Source organism: Saccopteryx leptura, chromosome 9 (genome assembly GCF_036850995.1).
Source record: "Saccopteryx leptura isolate mSacLep1 chromosome 9, mSacLep1_pri_phased_curated, whole genome shotgun sequence".
NCBI lineage: Eukaryota > Metazoa > Chordata > Mammalia > Chiroptera > Emballonuridae > Saccopteryx > Saccopteryx leptura.
Window position 1 is genome coordinate 73,686,110 of NC_089511.1, and position 24,631 is coordinate 73,710,740.

The 24,631-nt window shown below is 40.3% G+C and overlaps 1 protein-coding gene and 1 non-coding gene across 2 annotated transcripts in view; one reads left to right on the forward strand and one right to left on the reverse strand.

Annotated features, from left to right (window-relative positions):
• The first annotated feature begins 12,939 nt into the window (after window positions 1–12,939).
• The window catches only part of MCU (mitochondrial calcium uniporter), a 254,450-nt gene continuing 242,758 nt past the window's right edge, over window positions 12,940–24,631 (forward strand). Inside the window, exon 1 of the mRNA XM_066349157.1 lies at window positions 12,940–13,125. Within this exon, the coding sequence (XP_066205254.1) occupies window positions 12,979–13,125 (147 nt within the window). The 5' untranslated portion in view covers window positions 12,940–12,978. The remainder of the gene's footprint in view (window positions 13,126–24,631) is intronic.
• On the reverse strand, window positions 21,790–21,865 carry TRNAV-GAC (transfer RNA valine (anticodon GAC)). The gene has a single exon. It is a non-coding gene; the product is annotated as a tRNA-Val (tRNA).

Below are 24,631 nucleotides of genomic sequence, written 5' to 3' on the forward strand. Positions count from 1 at the left end.
AGTCAATCACAGCTGTCCTCTGGGACACCACCAAATTTTTATTGGATAATGCCTAACGTACACAGGTTGTTGTATGGCTCTCACAGAATTACATTTTAAAATATGTAGCGTTCATGGCTCTCTCAGCCAAAAAGTTTCCCAACCCCTGCTTTAAATTGTTTTTCCAATTAGAGACTAGGACTAGATTATTTCCAAAGTGCTTTCTATTTTCATCTTTTAATCTCTTTTTTATTTTTTGTGTATGTGTGTGAGAGAGAGAGAGGGAGGGAGAGAGAGAGGGGGACAGACAGGAAGGTAGAGAGATGAGAAGTATCAACTCATAGTTGTGGCACCTTAATCATGCATTGATTGCTTTCTCATCTGTGCATAGATGGCGGGGGTGGGGGGACTTCAGCTGAGCCAGTGACCCCTTGCTCAAGCCAGCGACCTTGGGCTTGAAGCCAGTGACTTTTGGGGTCAAGCCAGAGATCATGGGGTCATGTCTAGGATCCCATGCTCAAACCAGCGACCCCATGCTGAAGCAGTGGAGTCTGTGCTCAGGCCGGATAAGCCCCATGCTCAAGCCTATGACCTCGGGATTTCAAACCTGGGTCCTCAGCATCCCAGCTCTATGCTCTATCCATTGCACCACCGCTTGGTCAGGCTAATCTATATCTTCTTATGTTAGTAATAGAAACTTTTGTTTTAGACATTTATCCAGTTTTGCATTTAGTAGCTCAGTTTTTCTTTCTGTGTGCACAGAGTAGTTTCAAAGAAAGACCTCCTCCCATAGTGTGTGGGAGGATCATTGCTGGCCACCAGGATGTGTTGTACAATTTTAATTTCAAACCCTTATCATTGTACCTCCATTCCCAGTAACAGGAGAACCTACATCTTCTAATGTTTGGGTCCTAGGAGACAGGACAGTCCTAGAAGTCATCATTATTGCCATACTGGTAAAGTGCAGCAGCCACTTGGGCCTCCCATACATTTGTCTTAGTGGGTAATTAACACCATTTACCCTAAGTGATAATTAGATTAAATGTGAAGATATGTACTGCCTGCCATGGATTACTAGTGTCCTGTTTCTTATCGGCAAGGAGCTCAGTACTGGATTCAAGCCCAAAGACTTGACCACAACAATTTTTACATCCCATATTTGAGGGGCCGCTTCCTGAATCGCTCCTAGTACCAGATCTATATCAGAAGACAGAAACCATACCAGTTACTTGAACAGTGATAATTTAATATAATTATTGTTAACTAGGTATAAGGGTGTTAACTAAGTAACTGCAAGAGCAGAAAGAAAACTTGAATGAATCATAAGGTAGCAATTGCAGGAAGCAACTACAATCACCAGGGCTGAGAAAACAAAGGAAAATAATTAGAATTTTTAAAACTTAGAGACAAGGTCCTTATAAACAATTCTTTACATTAAATTGTCTCTGTTTAAGTAATTGGTGCGATTTCTGTTTCCTGACTGTACTATGACTGATACAGTGGTTGTACCAATTCAAACTCCCACCAGCGACTGAGAGTTGAGATTGCTCTACATCCTTGTCAAAACTTGGGTATTTTTCATCTTTTTCATTTTAACTATTCAGTAAGCTTAAAGTGCTTTTACTACATTGTGATTTTTAATTTACATTTTCTTCATGGGGAATGAAGTCAAGCACCTTTCCATTTTTTTACTGTTTGTTTGTTGTTTATTTTTAAAGAGAAAAAGAAGGAAGGGAGAAAGGTGAGAAGCATCAACTCATAGTTACAGCACTTTAGTTGTTCATTGATTGCTTCTCATACATGTCTTGACTGGGGGGCTCCAGCCAGTGAACCCATGCTTACGCAAGCAACTTTGGGCTTCAAGCCAGCAACCTTTGTGTTCAAACTTAAAAATATTGAGGTGACATTGGTTGATAAAATCATATAGGTTTCAAGTGTACAATTCTATGATGTGTCATCTGTATATTAGATTGTGTACCCACCATCCAAAGTCAAATCTCCCCTATCACTTTATATTTGACAAGTTATTTTGATCTCCTCTTTTTGAGTTATCTCTTCAAGTCTTTTGCCCTTTTTTCTATTGGGTTGCTGCCTTTTTCTTATTGATTTATGAGAATTCTTTTTATGTTTTGGACATGAGTTCAAAATATGCAGCTCTCTATCAATACGCCCCAGCAGCCCTACCTAGTTCATATGTGCATACTTTGCTTAAATGGCCCGAGGAACTAAATACTATGTTGTTCTTACGGTAGTGCCTCAACAAATGTAAGAGTATTTTTTTTTTCTGAAGTTGGAAACAGGGAGGCAGTCAGACAGACTCCTGCATGCACCCGACCGGGATCCACCTGGCATGCCCACCAGGGGGCGATGCTCTGCCCATCTGGGGTGCCACTCTGTTGCAACCAGCGCCATTCTAGGGCCTGAGGCAGAGGCCATAGAGCAATCCTCAGCACCCGGGCCAACTTTGCTCCAATGGAGCCTTGGCTGCGGGAGGGGAAGAGAGAGACAGAGAGGAAGGAGAGGGGGAGGGGCGAAGAAGCAGATGGGCGCTTCTCCTGTGTGCCCTGGCTGGGAATCGAACCTGGGACTCCTGCACACCAGGCCGAAGCTCTACCACTGAGCCAACCGGCCAGGGCCAACAAATGTAAGAGTAATGGAGTGGAAATATTTTAACTTTCTTTATTGTGAGAAGATAGGAATATGTATTTTACTCATGCATTTATTCATTCATTTTATAAATTTCTTTGAACACATATTTATTAAGCATTAGTTATATGCAAGGAACTATGCCAGGAGTGTATTTGTATGTAATAATTCTTTCTAATATATTAGAACTCAGCTTGGAAACTACAAATATTGTCATTGTAATAAAATAATAATCACAGTAGATTTAAAAAAATTCTTGCCTGACTGGTGGTGGTGCAGTGGATAGAGCACCAGCCTGGGGCGCTGTGGCCCTAGGTTCGAAGCCCCAAGATCACTGGCTTGAACATGGGGTGACTGGCTTGACCATGAGATCAATGGCATGATCCCAAGGTTGCTGGCTTGAAGCTCAAGGTCGCTGTCTTGAGCAAGGGGTCACTGGCTGGCTCAGCTTGAGCCCCTTGGTCAAGGCAGGTATGAGAAGCAATCAATGAACAACTAAAAGTGATGCAACCACAAGTTGGTGCTTTTCATCTCTCTCCTTTCCTCTCTCTCCTTCTCCTTTTCAAAAAAAAAATTCAAGAATTCAGAATATTTTTGAAAAATAAAACAACTCATACTCACTAAGGTCTGTATCAGTTATCTGAAAAGTCTTGTGCAAATGTTAAATATGCCTTCTAGATTTTATTATGACTCATGTTTTTATTCATTCATTCACTTACTCAAATCAAATATTAGTTAAGCACCTATTCTGGAAGTACATGAAATATAAACTAATTTCTTAGATTTTCCTTTCTTCTTCAGTCTCATCCTAGGTGGTATCATCCATTCCTATGGCTTCAGTTAGCAGCTATCTATATGCTGATGACCTTCACATTTATTTCTATAACCCAGAAGTCCTTCATGAGTCTCAGACTCAAATAACCAATTGTCTGATGAAGATTGTTGCTTGGATGTTTCAAGGCACCTGACAAACAACATTTAAAAAACTAAACTCATATTCCTCCAACAAATTTTTTCTTTCTGTGTTTCCTTTTTCAGTGTATGGCATCAGTATCCACTCCATAGCCAAGTGAGACACCTAGAAATCTCTCTTGATACTATATTCTCCTTCATTCCCTTTCCCTAATATCTTATCAATTACTGATACTTATTCAATTTATATATACACTCTCTTAAATTAGTCTATTTTTTCCTATGGCCAATACTATAAACCATAGCGCTAGCATTTCTTGCCTAGATCCCCTAATTTGTTTCCATGTCTTTTGTCTTGCTAGGCTCCAATCTGTTCTCTAATCTCTCCTTTTTCTAAAATCCTTCAAGATTTACCTTTGCTCTTTGGATAAAATCCAAATTCCTTAATATGGTTAATAAGATCTTATATAACCTGCTCCTTTTGCCTTTCTAGTATCACATCTCACTACTCTCCCTCTGGGATTTACTCCTACTAATCTTACAAATCTCACCAAATATTACTTTCCCTGAGATACCTTCCCACATCCTCAAAATTGGATTAGATGTCTTTCTACAGTACTCTCCTATTTCCTTATCCCTCATCATTATATGGTAAGCTTTGTGAGGCCAGAGCTTTTACTTTGTTAGCTGTTGTAACTGAACCAACAAATCACATTATTTATTAAAATAATGAATGAATTTCTTGGAACTCAGGGATAGTTATTATTACCATGACTGAACATACTCTATTATATTTAATAAATAGTTTATATCTTTTAATATAAGGATATATCTGAGCACAGTGTAGTTATTACAGTGAACACATTTTGAATTTTGTGTAAGCCAAAGTTTGTCTTATTTATTCAGATACTTTAGTAAGCTATTGTTTCTCATTAGCATGTGTTAAAAATTTATCTAAGGCGAAACAAAGGTTAAGAATGATGATCCTAAAGGATGCATTCCAGAAATGACTGACTAGGGTTTTTCTTTTCAAAATTGCCCTGCTTACTATCAACCTGTATGTAAAATTTGATTTAACAAGATTTATTCATTTCCCAGGAGTATTTCTGGGAGAAGGACCTTTCTAGGCAATCAGAAATTTATTTGTCTATGTTTATATTTTTCACTCTCCAAAACACAAAATTTATAAGAAAGCAGCAAAGGCTAATTTTATTTTTTTTATTTATTTGTATTTTTCTGAAGCTGGAAACGGGGAGAGAAAGTCAGACTCCCGCATGCGCCCGACCGGGATCCACCCCGCACGCCCACGAGGGGCGACGCTCTGCGGCGACCAGAGCCACTCTAGCGCCTGGGCAGAGGCCAAGGAGCCATCCCCAGTGCCCGGGCCATCTTTGCTCCAATGGAGCCTTGGCTGTGTGAGGGGAAGAGAGAGAACAAGAGAAAGGAGGGGGGGGGGTGGAGAAGCAAATGGGCGCTTCTCCTATGTGCCCTGGCCGGGGATCGAACCCTGGTCCCCCGCACGCCAGGCCGACGCTCTACCGCTGAGCCAACCGGCCAGGGCCGCAAAGGCTAATTTTAAAATAACAAATCTATAATTTTTCTCAAATACTATTGAGTTCTACATTATGGGAATGAATAATAATGGTGTTTGTAAATTAACTCAGGATTCTGAGTTAGTACACTTTCCCATGCCATCCTGATTATAATCTGGTAGCAATAAGTAAAAATTTCCTTTTCTTGATATAATTATGTTTTGATTGAATAGATAATAAGTCTCATTGTTGCAAGGTCTTAATGTGGTGGCATTTATAGATGCTATAAAACTTGCTTACATTTTAACACATTCATTACACGAGTTATTCCCTCTGATGCTGGATAAACCAAAGGTCCCTGTTTCAATTTAATTTGTACTTCTTAGCAAAGTAAGGCATGTAGAAAGGAACACAAGGTCTTCTTATAATTCTCTGAGATTGAAATTTTGCTTTACTGTAGGCAATGAAATATATAATTTGAAACTATTTAAATAGAATTGTACTCTATTACACATTGACAGCGAAAAGCTATAATTTTTCTTATGTATTCTTAGCAGTGTTGTTGAGTAGAATGATTATAACGTTAGTATGTTTTAAAATTTGGTTATATTGATGCTCTAAGATAATTCAAGGGATCTTTCAGTAATTCTTTTGAATGATATATAAATGTTGGTCTGCATAGTAATGGGAAGAATTGATTCAAATTCAAGGTTAGAATAGATCAATGAGTATTTTAGAAAAAGGAAAACATTATGCATAAAATGTGAATTTTGGAAAAATTTCTCCTACCAATTTCTCCTGCCTGGCACATAATAGACTCTTAATATATTTTTTCTGGACTGACTGATTGAATGAATAAATAAGTAAATTATACTCATCTATATCTTATCCCTTACTCTTATTCCAATTCTCAATTAATAGTCATTATTTTTTGAGTCTCCACCCAAATTTTAGATAATTTTGCTCCCAAGTTTTGGCAGCTGAAATGGCTTTTAAAGTGTCTAATTAAGAATGATTGCTAATAAATATTACCTCTTTGAATAACTTCCTTCCCCTTTTCACTCCTATAAACTGTCTTTACACTTTTTAAGACTCATGCTGCTTTTTATTCTTTGGGCTAGTTTTTATTAAATAAAAGAGAACAAGACTCTGTTTCTCTCTATCTTTGAATAAATGTTACCCTTTCTGTTATCCTTTCTTTGGTCCTTTCCAAACCAGCAGTGGTTGCTATAAGTGAGGGTTGAGAGAAAACATGCCAAGTGCAATGGCTAAATTTAAAGAGAAGCATTCGCACCTGTTGTTAACTGGCAATGACCAATCACACACCCACAGTTTCCTCCACCCTCTGCTTCTTCCCTAGTGCAACCCATAGGCCACTCTTTATGTGTTCGTGTATAAACTAGTACAGATAAAAATTATATACATCATAACAAAATGGAAAACAAATATGGCATTTTGACACTAAATGTGTTCATTTTCAGAGGAGCTGAAATTTGGGCAGTGTTGTGTACAAGAAGCAACCGTACCTGTCATCATCTAAAGAGTTAGCTTAAATTGGTTTGCCAGATTGGCAACTCCAACCTGGAAGAGCTCTGTAGGAGAAAGATAGCAACATAAGTAATTTTGATAGAAAATACACATAAAAGGTAAAAGAAGGGAACTGAAGTCCAACTAGCCACATTAATCCAATCAATAGGTCTGATAATAAAGGCTAACCCATTTTCAGATCAGCTCACATCAGGTACCCAAGTACTATAGAAAGTTAAACAACAAATTGTAAGAGCTTAATTCTGCCTGGACATTCATTCTCAGAGGAGGCCAAGCTGGTCTTCAAAAGAGTAGGACAGTGCTTATAGGGACAGTAAGAGCAAAGAGTTTGAGGTTGGAAGGTCAAGGTATGGGTAGTAAATACCTGGAGGGCGCTAAGAGAGGGGAGCAATTTACAGATTTGACACTTGGTTATAATTCAGCCTTGTCAGAAAAGGTTCTTAAGATTTTTTTTTGGCACTTTTGAATACGCTGGAATGGATGGTGTTGGGTTCTGTAAGAAAGTATGCTGAATTCCGATGCACTTAGGAGGTGTGATTTAATTTGAGTGCAAAATTAGTGTCCTGCCCCCTTAATCACTTCAGATAGAGACAATGGACTTCCTGACTCCAAAGGTCTAGTAAATAAAAGCAAAGGCCACAGAGGCAACAAGCAAAGCCCAAATAAAAAAAGATAGCGTTGAAGTTTGCTGCCAACCTTTTCGATCCTGAGAAACATGAACAAAGACAGTCCTATTTGAATAAGCCCTGCCCTTCTCAACTCAGTGTATTCCTGGTGTTGTGCTCTTGACAGAAAAGTAAATTCCAGATTGGATGTGTTTGACCTAAAAGAATGTTAGATCGAGGGTCATTGAGTTGTAAAATGAATATGGACTCAGTCGTGTTTTGGAGGCCAGGGCATGAGACTCCTGCCACACACAAATTTTAAGAAGGAGTATAAAAATATATCTAGTATGTTATGTGTGTAAAGTACATAAATGGTTCAGGAGAGAAACAAAATGAGGGAGGAAAATATAAGTGTGTGCTTGTTTAATGAAGTGAGGCTAGATATAGGTATAGATAGGAACAGATATGCTTAAGAGTAGTTGAGCCTTTCTCAGCCACATTTACTAGAAATATTCATGATTCACAGAAGCTGACAGAAAAAGAACATAAAGATCACACAAACTAGGAAGTCATGGGGAAGTGAGATAGTGTTGGGAAGATAGATAGATGACTGCAGATCAGTAGGTGTAGAGAAATAGGAATAATGACATCCAGAAAAATAGTGAAGGCAAATATCTAGAAAACGGATGTAGGCTCTGGTTCATGACAGATATTTAATGGCTAAACCCTTTCTTCTTGCTTTTCTTCTTTATATACTTTTTACTGATCTTTAAGAATTGCTGATCTGAGTTTGATAATAATTCACATTATAGGTGAAGCATGGAACAGTTCTCCGACCACTGCATAGATCCATTTCATGTTTTCTTGCTCATGTCAATGAACTGTGTTCATTACCTATCCTGGTTATTCTGGAATGCTTAGGCAAATACTCCATTGAGTTGCCTCATACTTGGGAGCTGACTTCCGAGTATATTTTAGCAGGGAAGCTAGTTAAGATTTCATGATTCAGGAAATGTGTTCTGATTAGTTTCAGCTGAAAAAAAATTCAACCTGTTTTAAGAATTGGCACAGAAAAAATTCTGCAGTTATGTACATTTCAGTGACTATGTTTTAACAATTATAAAAGTAACATGCAGGTAGGGAAAAGTTAGACCATTCAAAAAGGTAGTTATTCCTTAAAACTCCCCAGATTTAATGTGCTTTCTTGTTTATCCTTCCAGAATTCACTATCTATCTATATGTTATACATGTATATATAAAACTTTTAAAAGGACCATTTATGCTGTATTACTTTTTTAAAAGAATAGATGGTACAGTTGTTTTCTATTCTATTTTTCAATTACAGTTGACATATAATATTTTTTTACAGAGACAGAGAGAGAGTCAGAGAGAGGGACAGATAGGGACAGACAGACAGGAAAGGAGAGAGATGAGAGGCATCAACCATCAGTTTTTCATTGTAACACCTTAGTTGTTCATTGATTGCTTTCTCATATGTGCCCTGACCGTGGGCCTTCAGCAGACCGAGTAACCCCTTGCTCAAGCCAGCGACCTTGGGTCCAAGCTGGTGAGCTTTGCTCAAACCAGATGAGCCCGCGCTCAAGCTGGCGACCTCGGGGTCTCGAACCTGGGTCCTCTGCATCCCAGTCCAACACTCTATCCACTGCGCCACCGCCTGGTTAGGCGACATATAATATTATATTAGTTTCAGGTGTATGGCATAATGATTAGACATTTATATTACTTGTAAAGTGATCAACCCAATAAGTCTAGTTCCCATCTGACACTATAGTACATAGTTATTACAATATTTGACAATTCCTTTTTTAATGGGTTGCATAAGTTTTGTTATAGGGCTATTCTCTAATTTAACCAATTCCCTATTGGAAGATATTCACTTTTTCCTCAACTTTTTACTTTCAAAACTTATGATGTTTTAAAGTTTTTTCTGATTACTTTACCATCCCTTATAAATTTAATATCTCTAGAGTGATCAGCACAGTGTTTGACATAGCAGGTAGTCGATAAATATTAATTCTTTCCCCCACCATTTATAATTTCCCTTTATATATATCTTTAAAGGTATGAGGATGACTTTCTTTTTTTTTTTTTTTATAATAATTTTATTTTTTTAATGGGGTGACATCAATAAATCAGGATACATATATTCAAAGATAACAAGTCCAGGTTATCTTGTCGTTCAATTATGTTGCATACCCACCACCCAAAGTCAGATTGTCCTCTGTCACCTTCTATCTTGTTTTCTTTGTGCCCCTCCCCACCCCCTTTCCCTCTCCCATTCCCTCCTCCCCCCGGTAACCACCACACTCTTATCAATGTCTCTTAGTTTCACTATTATGTCCCACCTACGTATGGAATAATACAGTTCCTGGTTTTTTCTGATTTACTTATTTTGCTTCGTATCATGTTATCAAGATCCCACCATTTTGCTGTAAATGTTCCGATGTCATCATTTCTTATGGCTGAGTAGTATTCCATAGTGTATATGTGCCACATCTTCTTTATCCAGTCATCTATTGATGGACTTTTTGGTTGTTTCCATGTCCTGGCCACTGTGAACAATGCTGCAATAAACATGGGGCTGCATGTGTCTTTACGTATCAATGTTTCTGAGTTTTTGGGATATATACCCAGCAGAGGGATTGCTGGGTCATAAGGTAGTTCTATTTTCAGTTTTTTGAGGAACCACCATACTTTCTGAGGATGACTTTCTATTGAGCTATCTACACTTTCTCCTTCTGGGGCCTGGTCAGCCAGCTGACATAAGATATGTCTTTTGCAGCTATGAGAAGATCTCTGTGAAGAGATGACTTACATTTGTTTAGATTAGGTTTTAGTCCTGGATTATTAGAACTCAATTCAGTCAATGGGTCTACAAATTAAATAGCCTACCTGTGGTGCATCAGTGATTTCATCTGTGTAGATAAAAGATAACACATATTTGTAAACAGATAAGAAGAAAGTTTTGGTAATTCTTCAGTTTCAGGTTTATGTGCTTAAAAAAATCCCTATTTAATGTGGGTTTTTTTTACAATGCACAGAACTAAATTTACACGTTTAATTTTTGTACTTGGAAAAATAGAGGAATGACAATTCTAATAGAAGAACTTTTCAAAGTATAAGATGGAGATCGAGGCCACAATTCCAATTCATAATATTTGACAAAGGCACAGAAAATATATAAAAACAAAACTAAAATCTGTGGTAATCCTAGTAAGAAGGTGTGAGGGACAAGCAAGAAGGGGAAATGGCACCGGCACAGCATGGGTAAATACATAAAATGCAGTTGGGATAAATATAGATGGATGGAAAATGACTGTAAGTGATGTTGTTTCAGGAATGTCACAGTTTTCCAGCTAAGTGTGTTAGTGCGTACAGCTGTTAAATAGGGGGCTCATCTCATTCCTCAGCTATCAGGTCCCAATGTTGGGCAATAAACCTTATTTTGGGGTGAGTGGTATGATAGTCTCTCCTGGAAAAGCCAACCATCTTACTGTTCTGGGGTGGGAAGGATTAAGTCAGGGGTCCCCAAACTACAGCCCGGCCCGCAGGCTGCATGCGGCCCCCTGAGGCCATTTATCTGGCCCGCCACACTTCCGGAAGGGGCACCTCTTTCATTGGTGGTCAGTGAGAGGAGCACATTGACCGTCTCATTAGCCAAAAGCAGGCCCATAGTTCCCATTGAAATACTGGTCAGTTTGTTGATTTAAATTTACTTGTTCTTTATTTTAAATATTGTATTTGTTCCCATTTTGTTTTTTTACTTTTTTTTTCTTTTTTTTTTTTCTTTCCATTTTTCTGAAGCTGGAAACAGGGAGAGACAGTCAGACAGACTCCCGCATGCGCCCGACCGGGATCCACCTGGCAGGGCGCGACGCTCTGCCCACCAGGGGGCGATGCTCTGCCCATCCTGGGCGTCGCCATGTTGCGACCAGAGCCACTCTAGCGCCTGGGGCAGAGGCCACAGAGCCATCCCCAGCGCCCGGGCCATCTTTGCTCCAATGGAGCCTTGGCTGCGGGAGGGGAAGAGAGACAGAGAGGAAAGCACGGCGGAGGGGTGGAGAAGCAAATGGGCGCTTCTCCTGTGTGCCCTGGCTGGAATCGAACCCGGGTCCTCCGCACGCTAGGCCGACGCTCTACCACTGAGCCAACCGGCCAGGGCTTGTTTTTTTACTTTAAAATAAGATATGTGCAGTGTGCATAGGGATTTGTTCATAGTTTTTTTTATAGTCTGGCCCTCCAATGGTCTGAGGGACAGTGAACTGGCCCCCTGTGTAAAAAGTTTGGGGACCCCTGGATTAAGTTAATCAAAAGATCTCCATTATTTATCTACTCGTGGTCAAAAAAGTACCATTTCAGTCAACTTTAAAGAATATTAGAACAAGTTATACAATAAAATTGTGTTTGTGTGTTTTTGTTGTTTCTTTTCTTTCCTTTTATTTTTTTTTAAAAGATTTTATTTATTCAATTTAGAAACAGAAATAGAGAGAGAGAAGGGGCAGAGGAGCAGGAAGCTTCAACTCCCATATGTGCCTTGACCAGGCAAACCGGCATTTCGAATCCACTACCTCAGTGTTTCAGGTTAACACTTTTTATCCACTGAATCACCACAGGTAAGGATAGTTGTTTGTTCCTTAATCACCTAAGGCTACAGTTCCAAAATGTTTTTCAAAATTTAGAATAATACTTTTATATGAATACCAAACTCTTTTCCTGCTCCATATTTTAAAAGGAGGTGTGAGAATCAACCATGTCATAATAATAAGCAGGCAGTAAGAAAATAACCCTCTTCTAAGGGGATTCGGGAACCCCAAATCTTTCTTTTGCAGTTATTAATGAGCTCTCAACATGAGCTTGTTTCTAGTGGAAAGAAATATTTTTCAAGAGAAAGTGATCAAGAGTTATTCCAAAATGTTTTATAATGCCTAATTTAGCTAAATTATGAAAATTTATTAAAAAAAACCTTTATATGATTTTTATTACATTACTAACCCATTCTGTTTATATAGTTTAATAAGTGCACATAAAGTCAAAATTGGTAAAAAAATAAATAGAGTATTGCTTCTGGAGAGGGTAAGGATATCCATATAAAGGTGCCGCAAAAATGAACTGAGTATTTGAAATATATACAGGTCTGTTAATTCACTCCGATGGCATGTACTAGTTCTGGAACTTTGATATCATAACCATCTACTCATCCTATATTATGTTACTTATCAGTCAGTAGATCAGCCTATGAAGTAGGGTTAGTTCCGCATATTCAAATGCCATCAGTTATGAGTAATAATTTTGGGCATGTCGTTGAGAGTTTCAAGCATACCTAGTTAATAATTATTAATTTGGTGCCTATTTTGCCAACTTAGAACACTCACGGAGTACAAAGCTTTGCCCAAATATCTATCTTCCCAGTTACCCTTATCATAGCTCTATCGTTGGTGCAGATGAGCCGAATCGAGTATGCCATCTCTATTACTGCTATTCTGAGGGGCTCGAGTGCCAATTACCAGTTCCCTAGAATTTGCCCGTAATTGACTAGGTCCCACAATAGGTAACTCGGAATGTGACGGGCAGCCTCAAGTGTGGTTCTCCCGCCGGTCGATTGGGCCTTGCAGGAAGCCCCGCCTCATCAACTCAGTCAGGGGCTGCAGTTGCTCCGGCCGCGGTGAATGGCGGGCCTTAGCTCCGCCCCGGCCGTCCGCTGCGCTGCCTGGGTCGGCGCCGTTTCCAGTTGAGAGATGGCGGCCGCCGCAGGTAGATCGCTCCTGCTGCTCCTCTCCTCCCGCGGCGGCGGCGGGGGCGCCGGCGGCTGCGGAGTGCTGACTGCCGGCTGCTTCCCCGGGATGGGCGTCAGCCGCCACCGGCAGCAACAGCAGCACCGGACGGTGAGCGAGCGCGCCCGGCGGCTCCGGGGAGGGCGGGGCGGCGCTGGTGTGTGGGAGCCGCCGGGAGGCAGGCCGCCGGGGCAGCGGGCGACTTACCTCAACTCGCGGCCGCTCGCGAGGTTGCCGGGCACCGAGGGGCCGCCGTGCCCTTCAGGCGCCTGCGGCGGCGACCGGGGAGGGAGGGCGAGCGGAGGAAGCCGAGAGGAGGAGGAGGAGGAGGGGCGACAGCGGGGATGTTCCCGCAGGACCGGGGACACCAGGGCGGGGAAGGCACAGGACTTGAACCTCTCGCTGACCCGCCCCCGATTTCGGTCCCTCCCTCCTTCTTAACAGCTCTGCCCCGTTGCTCCCGAACCGAGCCCCGTGCAAGTTGTCCCCTTTCCCTCCTCCTCTGGGCGGGTTTGGGGGTTCTGAGTTGCCGCGGCTGCCTTGTGTGTGTCAGGAGAGTGGCAGTGCCATGCTTCTGGAAACTGTTCCCGGAGAGCAATCCAGGGCCCCGGCGGGGTCGCTCCCTCGTCCACTCTCGGCCCTTGGGAACGGACAAGAAGGAAGATCAAACTTTATCCCCCTCTGTGACTTCCTGCGTGTGTGGGCACGGGGAGCAGCTCCCTTGCGATGGATGCTGCATTGCTTCAGGAGGCAAGCTCCATCCTCTCAGTCCTTAAAGGTCCCCGGGGGGTCCCTTGGGGGGTGGTGGTTTCCAAACTTGTTCGTCGTGCGCGACGAAGGAAGGGTGGGCAGCAGGCGGAGGGGAAGCGAATATGACAAGTTGTTCGCAGAGTCAGGGATTTGGTGGTTGTCTTAGCCAGTTATTGCTGGTTTTCATTGGCTGGCAATCGTCGGGAGTTTCTCTTTGGACAGCCTTGGGGTGTGTGTCTTGCGTGATTTTTTTTTCAGTTGCAAGAGATCAACTTGCTATGGGGTTATAGACCTCAAAAGCTGGCAGATGCTCTTCCCTTGGATTTTCCAGACCCCTGTATATTGGTCTCTGGCCAGCTCTGAGAGAAAGAGTGTTAGGTTTTAGTTCCTGGGGCTAAGTCCTGTAGTATGGTAATGAGAGAATCACTGCAGATGGCCTGATAGAAGAAACTAGTACCTTCAGCTCTCCTTAAGTCCATCCACCCGTCTTGTTCTGAGTACATGGCTATGAGAGGAAACTGAACTGGAGGATTTCAGAGAGGATACCCCAAGACTGGTGATAGCGTAAAATCAAGTGCCTGAATGAGCTTTGAAAAGGACTAATGCTCTATAAATGCGAGATGGTCTTGTCTTTATTAGTCATGATATGGACACTATTCTTGTGAGAAAATTTTACTTCTTCCTTTTTGGCATACTGATGTATTGCTTTGCTGGAGCTTTTTGGGTGAGAGCCTAGCTTCCTCACAGTTCAGTGTAGATTTGAATAGCCTCCAGGTACGTATTTTGTTCTCTTCAAAACATAAGGCCACCCAAAAATTTGATTGTATTTCTCTCTCTCTCAAACACTTTGAAGACTTCCCAAGTTGACTTTATCTCTACATTTTGATAATAACGTCTGACTTTGCACAGTTTTTAAATCTGTTTGGGTGTGGTATTCTTGTAGCGTTTTAAAATTTGTGCCTTGTGTATTTTCCACTATGCGAATCTGTCAGGCTATGGGTGTTTTCCTTGTGTGGGTAACTTCATGAAAGTGTTCTGTGATATTCTGGGGTGGGTAAGAGTGATAGGCCGAATTTGTAACTGAAAGCACAATTAAAATGAAGTGTTATTTCTGAAGGGCAGAAGTGTTATGGGAAGGGTGACTTGTAAATGAACTTCGAGTTATAAGATTTTGAAACTTTCAAAATCTTACAACTGATTGTTTAAAACATGTAAAGAGGTTTTATTTTATTTTTTCCTTTTTTGGTGATTGCTCTGAAGCCATCATGTATACAGCTGTCTCCATCTGTTATTCTATGATTCCTTTCAAGACTCAGTTTGAAAGGTATCTCTTAGAGATTTAAGTCTTAACATTTTATGCCTGAAATTGAGGCCCTGAATGGGAGAGACTTGGTTAGAATTACACAGCTAATATATAACAGTTTAGGACTCCCACCCACCCAGATATTTTGACCCCGTTATTGTGTTCTTGTTATTATAAAGTACAATTGCGCCTTCACATCTCTCTCTTCCCTCATAAACTAACTGTTGTTTGTTAGGAAAGTATTGGTATTCCAAAACCCCATGAATGGGAATTCTTCTCTAACTAGATGTTGTTCTGAGGCACATGTATTAGGCAAATATGAGATCAAACGTCTTGCTCTTATGAAAGTCCCTGAGAGACACTAAGGTTGAATCTTGAATCCTGCATAGGAGACATCCTGTGTATGTGCAGCAGATGGCACTCTGCATTGAACTAGATCACAAGTCCAGCTTGTGCCACTTTTGTTCTGCCGTAGTAAATATGGTAATTTAGAGCCAGGGGAGTATTACAGTCTGGTTAATTTATTGCTCAAGAGGCATGTTTTTTGAAATCCATCTATCCCCAGTTTGGAGAATGAGTTCTAAGCAACACAGTTCAACTAATTGGTAAATGTAGTTGCAAAGTTATAAAATATAACTCCCCGCACTCCCAATTAAAAGATTATTCAACTGAGTAAATAGGAGTAAAATAGCAGGGGCTTATTCAATATTTCTAGCACCATCTAGTAATTTTTCCTTGAAAGACCTGTTCTTTTTCCTTTCCTGTGTGAAGCTCCCAGCTTGCCACTATAGCTAAGACTGATGTAAAATGTTTGTTGCGTGCCTTTCTGTGTGGTTAGTGAAGGTGGCAGCTATTTTCAAGAATGCTTTTTTAAGGGGGAACTGTCTTTCATTGTGAGCCGTGTAATTCCTTTGCTAAATCAAACTGTTTCATCTCTGATTATGACAGCCTGACTGTGGGCATTTCTTAGCGGTCAACGGCTATGGTGAATTACTAAATCTTAAGTTTTCTTAATATGTCATTGTACTGTTATAGTTTGTGGCTGTTCTTTTCTTCTTCACGCATTGTAGTTCTATGGCAGAAATATTACTTCAATTTAACCTGAAAGTTTTAACAGGTTACATTGCCTGATACAGAGGTTAGGCCCAGTTCTTTAACCGGGTTCCTCATGATCTGGCCCAGCACAAATACTCCACTGCACTTAAGGCAATGTCCCTTATGTCCATACTAAATGTTTATGCAGTTCTTGTAGCTGAATTTCAGTTTTAATCACTCCATTAACCTGTAAGGTCCATTTCAGGTTAGAGACTGTGACCTCTGACTCCTGTTTGAATCTCACATCCTCACTTTGCCTATAAGGAAATGGACCTAATGGGAACTGGGTGAAGTGACTTGTTAGGTTACATTTCTGGTTAATGACACCTGGAATTAAACTTTTTATTTTTTATTTATTTTATTTTTTTTATTTTTTATTTTTCTGAAGCTGGAAATGGGGAGAGACAGTCAGACAGACTCCCGCATGCGCCCGACCGGGATCCACCCGGCACGCCCACCAGGGGCGAAGCTCTGCCCACCAGGGGGCGATGCTCTGCCCCTCAGGGGCATCGCTCTGCCACGACCAGAGCCACTCTAGTGCCTGGGGCAAAGGCCAAGGAGCCATCCCCAGCGCCCGGGCCATCTTTGCTCCTATGGAGCCTTGGCTGCGGGAGGGGAAGAGAGAGACAGAGAGGAAGGAGGGGGGGGGTGGTGGAGAAGCAAATGGGCGCTTCTCCTATGTGCCCTGGCCAGGAATCGAACCCGGGTCCCCCGCACGCCAGGTCGACGCTCTACCGCTGAGCCAACCAGCCAGGGCCTGGAATTAAACTTTTTAAAAATGGAGGTGGAGTCAAGAAATTCTAGTTTGGATCTTGATTTGTGTAGCTCCTGGCTCTTAATCCCTTATTATTTTATCTTGTCCTCTCTGAATTCTGATAGGATTTATTATTTTCAGGACACAGATTTACACTAACTTGTCTTGCTCTCTAAATGTTCCATTTGTGGTATCTTATCTTCCTGGGAAGATAAGGCAAAGATTTTGTATCTAATCACCTTTCTGTCTCTCATCAACTCCAGCACAATGCTGGGGGTATATAGGTGACATTCAAACAAGCATTAAGTGAATATGTACCTTTTTGTCTGCTTGCCAGTGAAAAAGGTATGTTCCCCCACCCCAACCCCCGCAACTACCTGTTTTGACTTATTTAATGGCCTGTTGCTTAGGTAGTCACATTTGGGTAATTGTTTGAAGTTTGGTATTGCCACCGTTGTCTTTGGTTTTATGTTGCACTTTACGATGGATTGATGGAGAGAGTGGGTATCATTGGATTAGCTCTACAGTATTACTAGCTTTCTGTCCAAAGCAAGCAAAAAGTATGATAAATAGCCAAATTATTAGAAATATATGCTTGCCTCAGATTCTAGATTTATTGTTTTACTCTACTATAATATTAAGTTTTGAGGGTTCTAGATAAATATATTTAGACTAAACTTGTTTTTTAGGAAGCAACCGTCATTTTATTTATCTCAAAATCTTGCTTATATTTTGAACCCTATAAAATATTTGAATAAGTACATTTGGTTTTATTCAACAAATTTTTATTATTTGAACTTTTCTTTTCCAAGACACTCTATATGCTTTATGGAACCACATAGTATGTGGAACTCTATTCACATAGCATGTGGAACTCTATTCCAAAAGGAAATCTAAATAGAAAATGCAGCATCAAAAATGGTGTATGTGAAAAGCAACAAATTGGATGTGAATTGTTTTGGTTTTGAGGCGGCCTCATGTGTGAAGTTGAAATCAAGGAGTGATCATGGTCCTTCTGCAGTAGCACTTCATTCATACCATTATCTGAATAACAGCTGAGATGGTGCTTTTATTTGTTTTTTTTGCTACTCTGTGGGTTTTCTTAAAAATTACCTTTTAAGATTTTGAGATAGCCACTCAATATAAGGGAATCCTCTATTTTTTATTAGAATAATAAATACCATACCATGGCTCATGGATATATTAGAATTACTAGAATAACATATTATTAGGAAAACTAAGATGTGACAATGGAAGACATGTACTTAAAAGAATCTTGCTCTTTAGAACTCAGAAAGACCTTAGGTTAGGCTAAGGAAATAAGAGTGCAAGAGCAGTGAAATGGCTCTCCCCCTAGTAGCGTCGCAAGTTACTATGAAGCTGAAAGTGTCTTATACGTTTGCTGGTTTTCCCATTCAGTTCTTTTCCCATTCAGTTCAATTACATAATTCTGTGTTACATTTTTAAAAAGATTAAGCTGAAACTGATTTTTAAAAGTGAATTGGGGTCAAATTCTTCCAGTAAGAACCTAAACTCAAATTGTCTTGAATTACTCCCAGATTTAGATCAAGCTTGATGACATTTGTTAAAAAAACCTGTCCTCTGCAAATTGAACATAAAACAGAAACAATCCATTTATTTGTTTCTCTGCACTTTGTTAAGTACTTGTGAGACAGTAAAATTAAAGTTGACTTTAAAGTAATTTTAATAAGTTTACTGAGTTATTGACCCATAAACTGTATACAGGCTTGACTTTTTTTCTAGTGATAAAAATATAACTTGGTAAATTACATCACCAACCGAGTCCAATAGCATGCCAAACTGAACTTCTAATGCGGTTTTGGAGTAATTGGATAATATGATACTGCATTTTAACATCTCTCTTAAAAATAAAAGAGCCTTTCCAAAGGTTCTTTAAGGGCATCAATAATATTTATTAATCCATAAGAGTGGTGTTCACCTGTATTCTTTGTTACTAAGTTTTCCAGTTTTTACTTATTTTTCTTTACTATGTCTTGTTCACTGTATTTTTGGGGGAACAGTTATAGTACCACCAGAAAATTGCTGAGGAATGCATTAGGAGTATGAGGCTGGCAGGGGTCCCCAAACTTTTTACACAGGGGGCCAGTTCACTGTCCCTCAGACCATTGGAGGGCTCCCACATACAGTGCTCCTCTCACTGACCACCAATGAGAGAGTTGCCCCTTCTGGAAGTGCAGCGGGAGCTGGATAAATGGCCTAAGGGGGCCAAATTGCGGCCCGCGGGCCGTAGTTTGGGGAAGCCTGGCAGGGGTAGTCAACCTTTTTATACCTACCGCCCACTTTTGTATCTCTGTCAGTAGTAAAATTTTCTAACCGCCCACCGGTTCCACAATCATGGTGATTTATAAAGTAGGGAAGTAACTTTACTTTATAAAATTTATAAAGCAGAGTTACAGCAAGTTAAAGCATATAATAATAATTACTTACCAAGTACTTTATGTCGGATTTTCAGTAAGTTTGGCAGAATAAATCTTTTTTTTTTTTTCATTTTTCCGAAGCTGGAAACAGGGGAGGCAGTCAGACAGATTCCCACATGTGCCTGACTGGGATCCACCTGGCATGCCCACCAGGGGGCGATGCTCTGCCCCTCTGGGGCATCGCTCTGTTGCATTCAGAGCCATTCTAGTGCCTGAGGCAGAGGCCACAGAGCCATCCTCAGCGCCCGGGCCATCTTTGCTCCAATGGAGCCTCGGCTGTGGGAGGGGAAGAGAGAGACAGAGAGGAAGGAGAGGGGGAGGGGTGGAGAAGCAGATGGGTGCTTCTCCTGTGTGCCCTGGCCGGGAATCGAACCCAGGAGTCCTACACGCCAGGCTGACGCTCTACCGCTGAGCCAACCGGCCAGGGCCAGAATAAATCTTTATAAAGCAACTTACTATAGTTAAATCTATCTTTTTATTTATACTTTGGTTGCTCCGCAAACGCCCACCATGAAAGCTGGAACGCCCACTAGTGGGCGGTAGGGACTAGGTTGACTACCACTGGGTTACACAATCCTTTAAACTTCTTTTTTGTCTTCTAAGACAGGTCTTTATGGACTTCTTATTTATTGATTGTAAGTGGTATTATAGGATGTTTAAAACTATTAATGCCTGCTTTAAACTTTAGTTTAGAGGCCCTGGGAGGTGGGTCAGTGGATAGAGTGTCACCCTGGCTATTAACGTCTCAGGTATGAGTATCGGTCAGGGCACATAAGAGAAGCAACCATCTGTTTCTTACCCCCCTCCCCCTTCTCTCTTTCTCTTCCCCACCCACAGCCAATGGGTCAGTTGTTTTGAGCATGGCCCTGGGCTCAGAGGATAGCTGGTTTGTACCAGAGCATTGGCCTCAGGCGCTAAAAATAGCTCGATACTTGAGCATGGCCCTAGATGGGGCTGCCGGGTGGATCCTGATCAGGGTACACATGGGAGTGTGCCTCACTATCTCCCTTCCTTTCACCTAAAAACAAACAAAAAAACACTTTAATTTAGAGAAAGTTAATGTGACTGATAATTGGTCAAATAATAGGAAAACAAATAGGTTAGCTTGAACTACATGATCTGTATAGTCAGAGGAATAGATACAGAAGCAAGCATGAAAGGTCTGAGGGCATTGTGTTACCTCATTTAATTTCACCATCAACCTTTAAGAGGTATTATTATTCTAGTTTTGTAGATAAGAAAATTGAGTATGAGCTAGGTTCACTTTTTCTTAAGTATCATAACATTTATTTATTTATTCATTTTATTTATGATTTTAATTTGTGTTTACATAGATTCAAGCGTACCACTGAATATATCTCCCCCCATCCCCTTTTTCCCTCTTGGCCCCCATGCCCCCCAATACTTTCCCCCCTTCCCTCCAGGGTTTGCTGTCCTGTTCTCTATAACGCTGTGTTATGTACATATAATTTCATTAATCTCTTTTCCTTCTCTGATCCCATCTTCTCTTCTACTTTCCCTCTGTCCACTTTCCCTCTGGTCCCTTTGATCTCGCCTCTGCCTCTGTTCCGTTCCTCAGTTCACATTGTTCATTGGATTCCGTATATGAGTGAGGTCATATGATATTTTTCTTTCTCTGCTTGGCTTATTTCACTTAGCATGATAGTTTCCAGGACCATCCATGTTGTTGCAAAAGGTAAGATTTCCTTTTTCCTGATGGCTGCGTAGTATTCCATTGTGTATATGTACCACTGCTTTTTAATGCACTTGTCCACTGACGGACACTTGGGCTGTTTCCAGATCTTGGCTATTGTAAACAGTGCTGCCACTGTTTACATGGGGTGCAGTTCTTCTTTTGAATCAGTGATTTGGTATTCTTAACATATATTCCTAAAAGTGGGATAGCTGGGTCAAGGGGCAGTTCCATTTTTAATTTTTTGAGGAATCTCTGTACTGTTTTCCACAGTGGCTGCACCAGTCTGCATTCCCACCAGCAGTGCAGGAGGGTTCCCTTTTCTCCACACCCTCGCCAGCACTTATTATTTGTTGTTTTGTTGATGAGCGCCATTCTGACAGGTGTGAGGTGGTATCTCATTGTGGGTTTTTTTTTTTTTGTATTTTTTTTTTTTGTATTTTTCTGAAGCTGGAAACGGGGAGAGACAGTCAGACAGACTCCCGCATGAGCCCGACCGGAATCCACCCGGCATGCCCACCAGGGGCGACGCTCTGCCCCTCCGGGGCGTCGCTCTGTCGCGACCAGAGCCACTCCAGTGCCTGGGGCAGAGGCCAAGGAGCCATCCCCAGCGCCCGGGCCATCTTTGCTCCAATGGAGCCTTGGCTGCGGGAGGGGAAGAGAGAGACAGAGAGGAAGGAGAGGGAGAGGGGTGGAGAAGCAGATGGGCGTTTCTCCTGTGTGCCCTGGCCGGGAATTGAACCCGGGACTTCTGCACGTCAGGCCGACGCTCTACCACTGAGCCAACCGGCCAGGGCCTCATTGTGGTTTTAATTTGCATTTCTCTAATGATTAGTGATGTTGAGCATTTTTTCATATGCCTATTGGCCATCTGTATGTCCTTGTTGGAGAAGTGTCTATTCATTTCTTTTGCCCATTTTTTGATTGGATTGTTTATCTTCCTGGTGTTGAGTTTTACAAGTTTTTTATAAATTTTGGTTATTAACCCCTTATCAGAAGTATTGGCGAATATATTCTCCCATAGTGTGGGTTGTCTTTTTATTTTGTTCATGGTGTCTTTTACTGTGCAAAATGCTTTTTAGTTTCATTTGTTCATCCTGTCCCTTATTTCACATTCCTGTGGAGATGAATCAGCAAAAATATTGCTATGAGAGATATCAGAGAGTTTACTGCCTATGTTTTCTTCCAAGATGTTTATGGTTTTACGACTTACATTTAAGTATTTTATCCATTTTGAGTTTATTTTTGTGAATGGTGTAAGTTGGTGATCCAGTTTCATTTTTTTTCAAGTACCTGTTCAACTTTCCCAACACCATTTGTTAAAGAGACTGTTTTTACTCCATTGTATGCTCTTACCTCCTTTGTCAAATATCAATTGTCCATAAAGGTATGGGTTTATTTCTGGGTTATGTGTACTGTTCCACTGATCTGTATGCCTGTTCTTATGCCAGTACCAAACTGTTTTGAGTACAATGGCCTTGTTGTATAACTTGATGTCAGGAAGTGTGATGCCCCCCACTTTATTCTTCATTTTCAGATTTGCTGAGGCTATTTGTGTTCTTTTTTGGTTCTGTATAAATTTTGGAAATATTTGTTCTATATCTTTAAAGTATGTCATTGGTATTTTAATAGGAACTGCATTGAATTTATTGATTGCTTTGGGTAACATAGACATTTTAATGATGTTTATTCTTCCTATCCATGAACACGGTGTATGCTTCCACTTATTTGTATCTTCCTTGATTTCCTTTATCAATGTTTTATAATTTCCTGAGTACAAGTCTTTAACCTCTTTGGTTAAATTTACTCCTAGGTACTTTATTTTTTTTGTTGCAAATGTGAAGCGGATTGTTTTCTTAATTTCTCTTTCAGACAGTTTATTGTTGGTGTATAAAAATGCCACTGATTTCTGAATATTGATTTTATATTGTCACCTTGCTGAATTCATTTATCAGGTCCAGTAGTTTTTTGACTGAGACTTTAGGGTTTTCTATGTACAGTATCATATCATCAGCAAATAATGATAGTTTTACTTCTTCTTTTCCAATTAGGATGCCTTTTATCTCTTCTTCTTGTCTGATTACTGTGGCTAGGACTTCCAGAACTATATTGAATAAGATTTGTGAAAGGGGGCACCCCTGCCTTGTTCCTGATTTAAGGGTGTTTCTTTTAATTTTTGCCCACTGAGTATGATGTTGGCTGTGGGTTTGTCATAGATGGCCTTTATCATGTTGAGGTATGATACCTGTATCCCCACTTTGCTGAGAGTTTGATCATAAATGGGTGCTAGATTTCATCGAATGCTTTTTCTGCATCTATTGATATTATCATGTGATTTTTATTTTATTTTTTGTGTTAAATCACATTGATTGCTTTGCGGATATTGTACCAGCCTTGTCTCCCTAGAATAAATCCTATCTGATCATGATGTATAATTTTTTTCATGTATTGCTGGATCCGGTTTGCTAATATTTTGTTGAGAATTTTAGCATCTAAATTCATCAGGAATATTGGTCTATAATTTTATTTCTTTGTAGTGTCTTTGCCTGGTTTTGGAATCAGTATTATGCTCGTCTCATAAAAGGAGTTAGGAATTCTTCTCTCCTCTTGAAGTTTTTGAAATAACTTGAGAAGGATAGGAGTTAGTTCTTTGAATATTTGATAAAATTCATCTGTGAAGCCATCTGGCCCACGACTTTTGTTTGTTGGAAGTGTTTTGATAACTGTTCCATCTCATTTGACGAAATCAGTCTGTTTAGGTTTTCTGATTCTTCTATATTGATTTTTGAAAGATTATATATTTTGAGGAATTTGTTCATTTCATCTAGGTTGTCTAATTTTATGGCATACAGTTCTTCATAGTTTTTCTTACCATACTTTGTATTTCTGCTGTGTCACTTGTTACTTCTTTATTCCCATTTCTAATTTTATTTATTTGAGTCATCTCTCTTTTTTTCTTGGTGAGTCTGGTTAAAGGTTCATCAATTTTGTTTACCTTTTCAAAGAACCAGCTCTTGGTTTATTGATCCTCTGTATTGTTTTTTAGCCTCTATGTCATTTATTTCTGCTCTGATCTTTATTATTTCCTTCCTTCTACTTTCTCTGGGTTTTACTTGCTGTTCTTTTTCTAGTTCTTTTAGATGCAGGGTTCAATTGTTTATTTGAGCTTTTTCTAGCTTCTTAAGGTATGCCTGTAGTGCTGTAAACTTCACTCTCAGGATTGCTTTTGCTGTGTCCCATAAATTTTGAGTTGTTGTATGTTTGTTTTTATTTGTTTCAAGGAAATTTTTTATTTCTCCCTTGATCTTATTGTTAACCCTTTCATTATTTAATAACATGCTATTTAGTTTCCAAGTGTTTGAGTGTTTTTCATTATTCCTATCGTAGTTGATTTCTAGTTTCATGCCATTATGATCTGAGAAGATGCTTGATATGAGTTCAATCTTCTTAAATTTTTTGAGACTCGTTTTGTGTCCTAGCATGTAGTCTATCCTAGAGAATGTACCATGAGCACTTGAAAGGAATGTATATTCTGCTGCTTTAGGGTGAAAGGTTCTGAAGAT